General features: G+C 51.0%; 1 protein-coding gene across 8 annotated transcripts in view; it reads left to right on the top strand.

Moving 5' to 3' along the window:
* The window catches only part of OGDH (oxoglutarate dehydrogenase), a 486510-nt gene that overhangs the window by 466782 nt on the left and 7724 nt on the right, over positions 1 to 12004 (top strand). For all 8 annotated transcript variants that reach the window (XM_058445180.1, XM_032758168.2, XM_032758169.2 and 5 more), the window contains 10 exons: positions 720 to 899; positions 1319 to 1471; positions 2966 to 3068; positions 3371 to 3499; positions 3852 to 4002; positions 4300 to 4427; positions 4534 to 4712; positions 5125 to 5196; positions 7050 to 7178; positions 8441 to 8513. In XM_058445180.1, coding sequence (XP_058301163.1) covers positions 720 to 899; positions 1319 to 1471; positions 2966 to 3068; positions 3371 to 3499; positions 3852 to 4002; positions 4300 to 4427; positions 4534 to 4712; positions 5125 to 5196; positions 7050 to 7178; positions 8441 to 8513 — 1297 coding nt within the window. The remainder of the gene's footprint in view (positions 1 to 719; positions 900 to 1318; positions 1472 to 2965; positions 3069 to 3370; positions 3500 to 3851; positions 4003 to 4299; positions 4428 to 4533; positions 4713 to 5124; positions 5197 to 7049; positions 7179 to 8440; positions 8514 to 12004) is intronic.

Below are 12004 nucleotides of genomic sequence, written 5' to 3'. Positions count from 1 at the left end.
GTTCAAGACTAGCCTGGCTAACATAGTGAAACCCCGTCTCTACTAAAAATACAAAAATTAGCCAGGCATGGTGGCACGTGCCTGTATTCCCAGCTACTGGGGAGGCTGAGGCAGGAGAATCACTTGAACCCGGGAGGTGGAAGTTGCAGTGAGCTGAGATCACGCCATTGCACTCCGCCCAACAGAGTGAGACTTTGTCTGAAAAAAAAAAAAAAAATTCTTAGGCTGGGCACAGTGCCTCACTCCTGTAATAACACTTTGGGAAGCCGAGACAGGAGGATTACTTAGGCCCAGGAGTTTGAGGCCAGCCTGGGCAACATGGTGAGACCCTATCTCTACAAAAAATAAAAAGAATTAATCAAAATAATAGAAATAATAAGATCCCAAATTTAAATATTTATTTATGTATATATGCATACAAAGAAAATAATCTGGAAAGGAAAACATCAGAATATTTACCCTGTAGCCTATGGAATTATAGGTAACTTAATTTAATTTTTATACTATGTCTTTTAAATTCTCTATGTTAAGTATATATGGATTTTGTTATCAGAATAGGAAAAAACAAAGGAAAAGAAGAAGTGTAAACAGCCATTTTGGGGCACGTACTCAGAGTAGCCAGGTGGCAAGTGCACGCCATGCCCGGCCTCAGCCCCGCCCTCTGGTCCCTGTGCCGGCTGTGCCAGGTGCCCTCTTGCTAGGTTACATGTTCCTTGCAGATCGGCTTCACCACCGACCCTCGGATGGCCCGCTCCTCCCCCTACCCCACCGACGTGGCCCGAGTGGTGAATGCTCCCATTTTCCACGTGAACTCAGATGACCCCGAGGCTGTCATGTACGTGTGCAAAGTGGCGGCCGAGTGGAGGAGCACCTTCCACAAGGACGTGGTCGTCGATTTGGTGAGTGACTCTGGGGACAGCACGTCCTGGGCAGAGCATCTGACCCACCCCTCTTGCCCTCGGCACCCCTGTGTCCCAAGGAGAGGAGCTTGTCCAGATGAGTCACCTCAGGGCTCTCTACTGCCAGGCCTCATGCTGGTTCCTTTGAGCTCCAAATAGTTCAGGCCTGTAAGCACCAAGGAATGCTTCCCAGGCAGGAGCTGTGGTGGTGAGGAGGGCCACTCCTCATTGACAGAGCAGCTCTATTGTGTGAAGGAGAGATACACAGAATCCTAATTCTAGAGAAGGTAAACTCCAGGGCAGGCATGAGGAATGAAGAACGTGGCCATCACCTAGGAGAGATGGGGCAGGTGCCCGAACAGCACTTCTTCCCAAGGGGCCAGCCCTTGTCTCTGACATCTTCTCACCGCTCTGAGCAGGTGTGTTACCGGCGCAACGGCCACAACGAGATGGATGAGCCCATGTTCACGCAGCCGCTCATGTACAAGCAGATCCGCAAGCAGAAGCCTGTGTTACAGAAGTACGCCGAGCTGCTGGTGTCGCAGGGTGTGGTCAACCAGCCTGAGTATGAGGTGCGTCCCTGCGGCTCTATCCCAGTGCGCCTTTCCAGGGCCGGGGATGACTAGAAAAGGTGGGCTACAGGGCCAGTTCTCACTTTTGCGAGTTGTGAGGATACACGTGAGAGGATGTGAAATATTTACAGCTACAGCATTTCAACGCGTAACTTTTTGGAGAATCTGGGCCACTGAGATGCTTTGTAAAGGAAGTGGGCCTTAAACAGTGTTTTGGGGAAGAGAAGGGGATGTTTTCAGGTTGAGGTAGTAGCGGCCTAGTAGGTTTTCTCAGATTTCACAAATTCTGCATGGTTGAGAGGTAGGTGGTGGATCCAGCTTGGTAAGGGGCCTGTTGTAATCTGAATAGTAAGTGCTTGTTGGTTGTGAGTGGGAAGGCCAAGCAGCTGCCCTAGAGAGGGAGAGGGTGGGTGTGAGGAGCTATATCTGAGCATGGGAACAGGACAGATCCCAGATCAGAACAACCTGATAGCCTGTAGCCTATGCTGGAGACAGAGCTTTGTGGCCCAGACCTTGGGACTGTGCTGGGAACCATGAGAACTGAACTAGTTCTTTTTTTTTTTTTTTTTTTTTTTTTTGAGACTGAGTCTAGCTCTGTCACCCAGGCTGGAGTGCAGTGTCATGATCTCAGCTCACTGCAACCTCCACCTCCTTAGTTCAAGCAGTTTTCATGTCTCAGTGCCCCACATACCTGGGATTACAGGTGCGAGCCACCACGCCTAGCTAATTTTTGTGTTTTTAGTAGAAACCGGGTTTCCCCATGTTGGCCAGGCTGGTCTCGAACTCCTGACCTCAAGTGATCCGCCTGTCTTGGCCTCCCAAAGTGCTGGGATTATAGGCATGAGCCACTGCGCCTGGCCTGGACCAGTTCTTAAGAAAAAATGTGGTGGGCTGGGCGTGGTGGCTCACGCCTGTAATTGCAGCACTTTGGGAGACTGAGGCAGGTGGATCACAAGGTCAAGAGATCAAGACCATCCTGGCCAACATGGTGAAACCCCATCTTTACTAAAAATACAAAAATTAGCTGGGCGTGGTGGCACACGCTTGTAGTCCCAGCTACTCAGGTGGCTGAGGCAGGAAAATCGCTTGAACCTGGGAGGCGGAAGTTGCAGGGAGGTAAGATCGTGCCATTGCACTCCAGCCTGGTGACAGAGCAAGACTGCGTCTCAAGAAAAAAAAAAAAAAAGTGGTGAAGGGTTAGGGATTCAAACTCTGAGCAGAATCTCTACCCAGCAAATGTGAGGAAGAAACTTTTGGGAGTGAAAAGAATAAAATCTTAGAAAGGTGTTATGCCTGCTGAGAAGGAGCAGGCCCAGAGGCTGAGATATTTCGCATCCACGAAGTGTGGGAATATGGGTGGGGGCATGCATGGAAGTTGTGCCAGGGGTATGGTTGGGCTTGCGTGGTGGCCGTCAGAAAGTGTGGGGGTACGGGTGGGCGTGTGCAGTAGTCATGCCCTCTGCCAGTCAGGCTGTGTTGTGCCCAACCCTCCAGGAGGAAATTTCCAAGTATGATAAGATCTGTGAGGAAGCTTTTGCCAGATCTAAAGATGAGAAGATCTTGCACATTAAGCACTGGCTGGACTCTCCCTGGCCTGGTGAGTGAAGAAACAGTGCCACAAATAAGCTCCTTTGAGGATCTGATGTAACGAGGCATCCTCTTCCCAGAAAAAAATTCATGCTTTCCCCTTTGTACCCACAATGCACAGTTGTGTGCACCATTTCAGCAAAGCCCCCTGCAGACCCTGGACCCAGACCCCTGCACTAATGTTTTCTGGGGAACACAGTGTGAGCTTCATTGTCTCTCACCCTGCTTCTCTCCAAAATCACGTGTCTGCCATGGTGTGGTCCCTGGAAAAGTAGAGCAGATGTCATGCCTCAGTTGTTCTTCCTCTCCTAGGCTTCTTCACCCTGGACGGGCAGCCCAGGAGCATGTCCTGCCCCTCCACGGGTCTGACGGAGGATATTCTGACACACATCGGGAATGTGGCTAGTTCTGTGCCTGTGGAAAACTTTACTATTCATGGAGGTAACACGCTCTGTGCTGACCTGTGGAAATGCTGGGGCCCAGGCCAGGGGCGACAACTGTCTAGGACTGTGTCCTTGGCCCCCATCATGTGTCCTACAGAGACTCCCTTCCTGCCCTGCTCAAGGCCTCTGGGGTGGTTGGATGGAGCCACCTCTCCCACTCCCTGCCCTTAGCACGATCCTACACTTCCTCAGTGGTAAAGGAGAGACTGAGGTCACAGCTTTTCCAGCAAGTCAGGAACCCAGAAACTACGAGTAAAGAAGGCTCCGCTCTTGCCATGGGCACGCTGAGAAGCAAAGCAGGCATGTGCAGGCAGGGCCTGCAGCAGCTGGTGAGAGTTGTGTCTCTGCAGGGCTGAGCCGGATCTTGAAGACTCGTGGGGAAATGGTGAAGAACCGGACTGTGGACTGGGCTCTGGCGGAGTACATGGCGTTTGGCTCACTCCTGAAGGAGGGCATCCACATCCGGCTGAGCGGCCAGGACGTGGAGCGGGGCACATTCAGGTAACGTCCTGGGCAGTTTCATTTGCCCTCCAAAGAGTAGAAGATGGAAAGGGAGGGGTTCTGGTGTTTCTTTTCCGGAAGACAGTTACTGAGTCCCATTGCTGTCAGGCTGAAAACCTCTGTCCCTCATTTGCTGTGGGTGCTTCTGTTAAGACCTGGGTGGGGCTGACCCTGCAGCTGCCTGGCCAGAAGTCCAGGTCACAGAGCATGGCATCTGCTGGTGCTTCGTGCGGGTCCCCAGCATATTTGCTTGTCAAGTCAGAGCTCCTAATTATTACCTCTGTTGTCCTGTCTCAGCCACCGCCACCATGTGCTCCACGACCAGAACGTGGACAAGAGAACCTGCATCCCCATGAACCATCTCTGGCCCAATCAGGCCCCCTATACTGTGTGCAACAGCTCACTGTCTGAGTACGGCGTGCTGGGTGAGTGCCTGGAGCCACACCACCAGGGCCTCTCACCCACCCACCCCCGCTGGGCCTACTGGCTGGTGTCCTGGACATGGTTTTCTCCTTCCTTTGTCCCTTGTAGGCTTTGAGCTGGGCTTCGCCATGGCCAGTCCTAATGCCCTGGTCCTCTGGGAAGCCCAATTTGGTGACTTCCATAACACGGCCCAGTGCATCATCGACCAGTTCATCTGCCCGGGACAAGCCAAGTGGGTGCGGCAGAATGGCATCGTGTTGCTGCTGCCCCATGGCATGGAGGGCATGGTGAGCCTCTGGCCCTTCCCTGCCAGACCCAGGACTTGGGAAGGGCCTGTGTAGGACCCTGACCCCAAAGACTGGCATGAGAGCCAGCGGCTCACACCAGCCTCCTAAGGGCTCTGCTGGTGCTTCCTGTCCATCTCAGATGGGATGTCACTTCAGAAAGCCAGAGTAGCCCATCTGGATGTGGCTAGCATGCCCCGTCCCTCCTGGTGCAGACTCCCTAGATGCACAGGCGTCCAAGTGTGGAAATGATGAGCCGAGTGCTTTGCTGGTGGGAGGGGGAAGGAACTGAACCCTGCCATCAAGAAAAAAGATAACCAGAAATGAGCTAGTTGGTTAAGGAGGAGGAACAGCAGATGCGGCAAATGTCAGTACGCAAGAGCTCCTAAACTGTAACTTACGTGTCTGGTTCCAGGGTCCAGAACATTCCTCCGCCCGCCCAGAGCGGTTCCTGCAGATGTGCAACGATGACCCAGACGTCCTGCCAGTGAGTAATACAGGCCCTGTCAGCCCAGCCATTCTCGGGGTGTCTGGTGGGAAACCTGGGGAAGAACAATCTGTCTGGTCATCCTGAAGTGGCAGATCGTGCCTCTGTCCCTTTGTCCATCCTGGGGAGCTCACGTGAGTGGACAGGTGTGGCCCCATGCCTCTGGGCGCCCTGGGATGAGAGACTTCCTCCGAGCACAAAGGAAGGTGCAGGGACTGCCTCCATTGGCTTCCTGCTGTTGCTGCAAGCACAGAAACGCCATGTGAGCTCCTCAGCAAGGGCTCCTGTGGGATGCTTCCAGACCCTGATTCAGGTACACACTTCAGAGGAGAGAACTTTGGGGTGATTCCAGTGAAACTTTAAGAACTCAAAGAACCAGGCTGGGCAACATGGTGAGACCCTGTCTCTACAGAAATTTTAAAAATTAGCTGGGCGTGATGGTGCACACCTGCAGTCCCAGCTACTTGGGAGGCTGAGGTGGGAGGATTGCTTGAGCTTGGGAGGTCAAGGCTGCAATGAGCCAAGATCGTGCCACTGCACTCCAGCCTGGGTGACAGAGCAATACCCTGTCTTAAAAAAAAAAAAAAAAAGAACTGTGCCGGGCGTGGTGGCTCACGCCTGAAATCCCAGCACTTTGGGAGGCCCAGGCGGGCGGATCATGAGGTCAGGAGTTTGAGACCAGCCTGGCCAATATAGTGAAACCCTGTCTTTACTAAAAATACAAAAATTAGCTGGGCATAGTGGCGCCCACCTGTAATCCCAGCTACTCTGAGGCTGAGGCAGGAGAATTGCTTGAACCCAGGAAGCAGAGGTTGCAGTGAGCCAAGATCGTGCCACTGCACTCCAGCCTGGGCAGCTCCGTCTCACAAAAAAAGAAGAACTGGCCAGGCACAGTGGCTCACGCCTGTAAGCCCAGTACTTTGGGAGGCCGAGGCAGGTGGATCACGAGGCCAAGAGTTCAAGACCAGCCTGGCCTATAATATAGTGAAACCCTGTCTCTACTAAAAATACAAAAATTATTCAGGCGTGTGGCAGGCACCTGTAGTCCCAACTACTCAGGAGGCTGAGGCAGAGAATCGCTTGAACCCGGGAGGTGGAGGTTGCAGTGAGCCAAGATTGTGCCACTGCACTCCAGCCTAGGTGACAGAGGGAGACTCTGTCTCAAAAAAAAAAAAAGAACTCAAAGAAAATCATTAGGTGTCAGTGTCTAAGGAAAATTGGTTTTAGGTAGAACTTGTGTCTCTTAAAGTGGTATCTGTTTCATACTGGGCAATAGCTTTCAGAGAAATAGTATGGATTGAGTGGGACTGAGGCTCTTCTCCAGGGTATGAGGCTGGCCGAAGGAGCTTACTGGACTCACTTGTTAGTGTCAGCTTATGTCTCCTGGTGAGTCAGTGTGTTAGGCCATTCTTATGTTGCTATAAAGAAAAACCTGAGACTGGGTAATTTATAAAGAAAAGTTTAATTGGCTGTAGGTTGTACAGGAAGCATGATGCTGGCATCTGCTCAGCTTCTGGGGAGGCCTCGGGAAGCTTACAATCATGACAGAAGATGAAGTGGGAGAGCAGGCATATCACATGGCCAGAGCAGGAGCAAGAGAGTGGGAGAGAGGTGCCACACACTTTCAACAACCAGATCTCGTGAACTCAGAGTTCACTCATTACCAAGGGGATGGCCCAAGCTCTAATCCTAACACCTCCCACCAGGCCCCACCTCCAGCAGTGGGAGATTACAATTCAACATGAGATTTGGGCAGGGACAAATATCCAAACTAGATCACCTGAGGGCCCCCAGATGCCCCAGAAGACTCAGTGCTGCGTCCTGGCCTCTGGCCATTTCCTTCCTTGCTGCAGGACCTTAAAGAAGCCAACTTCGACATCAATCAGCTGTATGACTGCAATTGGGTTGTTGTCAACTGCTCCACCCCTGGCAACTTCTTCCACGTGCTACGACGCCAGATCCTGCTGCCCTTCCGGAAGCCGGTCAGTGGCAGGGCCTCCCTTGCTCAAACGAGGCCTGGCCCTGCCCTGTTGGTGCAGGGAAGGGCTCCTCAGAGAGCCTCTTGCTTGGGGTTAGCTAGGTGGGCACCTGCAGGGGCAGTGTGGGCAGGACATGGTGTCGGGGAGCCTGGCCCCTCCTCCTCACTGCTGCTGTGAGGGGACTGCCTGTTCCGTGTGTCCTCTTCCCCAACTGGGCCCCTGCATACTGCTGAGCACCACATGCAGAGCAATCACATAGGCTGCAGGCCCCAGCCCGGTGGGGAGGACGGATGTTTGAACAGGTGGTCATAGGGGGTGTGCTGAGCTTTAGAAGAGAGGTGAGCCCTGGCAGAGGCCAAGGGAGTGCAGGGTCCCCAGGGAGCAGCTCCTGAGCTGGGTGTTGAAGGGTGAGTAGAAGTTGAGTGGAGGGATACATTGGAGAAGTGATTCATAAGAAGGAAGGTGGCCGGGCGTGGTAGCTCACTCCTGTAATCCCAGCACTTTGTGAGGCCGAGGCAGGTGGATCATGAGGTCAGGAGATCGAGACCATCCTGGCTAACAGAGTGAAACCCCGTCTCTACTAAAAAAAATACAAAAAGAATTAGCTGGGCTTGACGGCGGGCACTTGCAGTCCCAGCTACTCAGGAGGCTGAGGCAGGAGAATGGTGTGAACCCGGGAGGCGGAGCTGGCAGTGAGCCAAGATTGCACCACTGCACTCCAGCCTGGGCGACAGAACGAGACTCTGTCTCAAAAAAAAGAAGGAAGGAGTGTGGGGGACAGCGAGGGAGTGCCCTGCTGCCCTGGGATGCCGCAGGGGTGGGAGTATGGGGCGGAGGCTTGCAGCTCGGAGTGTCCCCATTAGTCCAAGCGCCCACAGGGCAGGACAGCCCTGGTGCTTCTTGGTGCTGGGCCATGTCACAGCCTTACGTGGGCTTTGGGTGCATTTGCTCTGCGACTGCCAAGGAGAGGGTCAGAGCTCTTTCCTAGGTACAGAGAAGCAGGGAGGGGAGTATTGGGAGTCCGAGCAGGCTGGGATGGGCCCTGCCAGGAGTGGATACCCAGCTAGGGGAGGTGAACAGCAGGGAAATTGGTCATCTTTCCTTTTCCCTCCTTCTCTGCCTCTTCTGACCTGAGGCTCCTGTTGAGTGGGAGGGCAGGTGTGTTTCATGGCCTGAAGGTCAAGGCTTGGGTAGCCTTGCTTTTGACCTTCCTTCTGGAATCTTCAGAATCTGATCCTTCACGAGCCTATTGTTCTGTATTTCAGTTAATTATCTTCACCCCCAAATCCCTGTTGCGCCACCCCGAGGCCAGATCCAGCTTTGATGAGATGCTTCCAGGTGGGTGTGAGGGAGATGGGCATTTCCTTGGGGGAAGCTATGTTTGGGGCTTCTTTGCTGCTGCTCTTTTATAGCTGGTGGGGCTGACATTTGTGATTCTCACTGGCTCTTGCCAGATTTTTGGTTGTAAAGACCCGTGATACATGGCTGGGCGCAGTGGCTCACGCCTGTAATCCCAGCACTTTGGGAGGCCGAGGCGGGCAGATCATCTGAGGTCAGGAGTTCGAGGGCAGATCACCTGAGGTCGAGAGTTCGAGATTAGCCTGACCAACATGGAGAAACCCCATCTCCACTAAAAATACAAAATTAGCTGGGCGTAGTGCCACATGTCTGTAATCCCAGCTACTCAGGAGGCTGAGGCAGGAGAATTGCTTGAACCCAGGAGGTGGAGGTTGCGGTAAGCTGCGATCATGCCATTGCACTCCAGCCTGGGCAATAGGAGCAAAACTCCGGCACAAAAAAAAAAAAAAAAAGACCCATAATACCAGATGAGGAAGGTCACAGCTTACATTCAAGTTGGTCAAATGACACGTCTTAACATGCAGGCCAGGAGCTGTTGCCTCTCACCTGCAAATGCCCCCAAGGACTCCACTAGAGGCAATTAAGTATGTCCAAGATTGAGGGTTAGTGCCGCTGCCTGCGGCCTCCTTCAGCAGGTGAGTGGCAGCTCACCACTGGCTCGGAGGCCCAGCCCCAAAGCAAGCCCTTCAGGACAGAGAAAAAAACACTGGACGGCAGTTCCTGCCAAGTCACATGCCAGCTGCACTTGTGTGAAGGGAGACCCATAACATTGAGATTTCTATAGGGACAGTGGAGTGCAGGATGCTAACACAGCTTTTACCACCCACCAGGGGTCACCAGGCCAGGAAGCCTGCATCCCACCAGTCACCAAACCCCCTTTAGTCTTCAATCAAGGCGAGCCCCTTGTTTTTTGGGGGTTTTTTTTCCAATCTTTTTTTATTTTTATTTATTTATTTATTTATTTTTGAGACAGAGTCTCGCTCTGTTGCTCAGGCTGGAGTGTGGTGGCACAATCTCGACTCACTGCAAGCTCTGCCTCCCGGGTTCACGCCATTCTCCCGTCTCAGCCTCCCAAGTAGCTGGGACTACAGGCGCCCGCCACCACGCCCAGCTAATTTTGTTTTTGTATTTTTAGTAGAGATGGGGTTTCACCATGTTAGCCAAGATGGTCTCAATCTCCTGACCTCATGATCCACCCATCTTGGCCTCCCAAAGTGCTTAGGATTACAGGCATGAGCCACCATGCCCAGCCCCCAATCTTTTTTTATTATGGTAAAATACACAACATAAAATTTACCATTTTGACCATTTTTAAGTATCCAGTTCAATGTGTTACTGCCTCTATAAATTTGACTGACTACTCTATGGAACTCATAAGTGAAATCATACAGTCTTTGTCCCTTGCGACTGGCTTGTTTCATTTAGCATAATGTCGGCGAGGTCCATCCATGTTGTGTAGCATGTGTCAGAATTTCTTTTTTTTTAAGACTGAATAGCCAGGCATGGTGGCTCGTGCCTATAATCCCAGCACTTTGGGAGTTCAAGGCAGGTGGATCACTTGAGGTCACAAGTTTTGAGACCAGCCTGGCCAGCAGGGTGAAACCCCGTCTCTATTAAAAATACAAAAATTAGCAGGGTGTGTTGGTGCATGCCCCACTACTCTGGAGGCTAAGGCAGGAGAATTGCTTGAACCTGGGAGGCGGAGGTTGCAGTGAGCCGAGATTGCACCACTGCACTCCAGCCTGGGCAACAGAGTAGGACTCTGTCTCAAAACAAAACAAAAAAAAGACTGAATAGGCCGGTCCCAGTGGCTCACACCTGTAATCTCAGCACTTTGGGAGGCTGAGGCAGGTGACGAATTTGAGACCAGCCTGACCAATATGATGAAACCCCATCTCTACGGAAAATACAAAAATTAGCTGGGCATGGTGGCGTGCACCGGTAATCCCAGCTACTCAGGATGCTGAGGCAGGAGAATTGCTTGAACCTGGAAGGCAGAGGTTGCAGTGAGCCAAGATTGCGCCACTGCATTCCAGCCTGGGTGACAGAGAGAGACTCCGTCTCAAAAAAATTAATAAATAAACTAGCAGGGAGTGATGGTGCATGCCTGTAATCCCAGCTACTCGGGAGGCTGAGGCAGGAGAATCACTTGAACACGGGAGGCAGAGGTTGTGGTGAGCCGAGATCGTGCCATTGCACTCCAGCCTGGGCAACAAGAGTGAAACTGTGTCTCAAAAAAAAAAAAAAAAAAAAAAGACTGAATAATACTCCATTATATGTGTATGCCACATTTTGCTCATCCATTCATCTGTCGATGGACACTTGGGTTGCTTCCATGTTTCAGCTATTGTGATTAGAGGAGCTGCTATGAACATTGGTGTACAAATATTTCTTTGAGTCCCTGCTTTCAATTCTTTTGAATATGTACTCAGAAGTGGAATTGCTGGACCATATGGTAATTCTATTTTTAGTTTTTTGAGGAACTGCCAAACTTTCCACAGTGGCTGCATTTTACATCCCACCAACAGTATATGAGGATCCCACCATCTCTACATCCTCATCAGCACCTACTATTTTCTGGTTTTTTTCATAGTAGCCATCTTAATGGGTGTGAGATGATATTTCATTGTGGCTTTGATGTATATTTCTGTAATGATTAAGTGATGTCGAGCATCTTTTCATATGCTTATTGGCCACTTGTATATCTTCCTTGGAGAACTGTCTATTAAAATCCTTTTTTTTTTTAAGAGACAGGATCTCACTATGTTGCCCAGGCTAGTCTTGAACTCCTGGGCTCAAGGAATCCTCCTACTTTGGCCTCAAAGTATTGAGATTACAGGCATGAGCCACGGCACCCAGCCTATTCAAATTATTTGCCCATTTTTGAATCTGGTTGCTTGTTTTTGACTCTTAAGAGTTCTCTGTATGTTCTAGATATTAATTCCTTATCAGAAATATAATTTGCAAATATTTTCTCCCGTTCTATGGGTTGTTCTTTTATTCTGTTGTTAGTATCTGGTTTTGGTTTTGGTTTTGGGTTTGGTTTTGTTTTTTTGTTTTTTTTTCCGAGATAGAGTCTTACTCTGTTACCCAGGCTGGAATGCATTGGTGCAATCTCAGCTCACTGCAACCTCTGCCTCCTGGGTTCAAGCGATTCTCCTGCCTCAGCCTCCCAAGTAGCTGGGATTACAGGTGCACGCCACTATGCCTAGCTAATTTTTGTATTTTTAGTATAGACAGGGTTCCACCATGTTGGCCAGGCTGGTCTTGAACTCCTGACCTCAGGTGATCTGCCCACCACAGCCTCCCAAAGTGCTGGGATTACAGGCGTGAGCCACCACACCTGGCCTGTTGTTAGTATCTTTTGATGTACAAAAGTTTTTAATTTTCATGAAGTCAGATTTGTCTATTTTTTCTTCAGTTGCCTGTGACTTTGGTGTCATATCTAAGAAATCATTACCAAATTCAAT

This window comes from Hylobates moloch, unplaced genomic scaffold (assembly GCF_009828535.3).
Source record: "Hylobates moloch isolate HMO894 unplaced genomic scaffold, HMol_V3 SCAFFOLD_1, whole genome shotgun sequence".
Taxonomy (NCBI): Eukaryota; Metazoa; Chordata; class Mammalia; order Primates; family Hylobatidae; genus Hylobates; species Hylobates moloch.
This window is presented reverse-complemented; position numbering and strand designations above follow the sequence as displayed.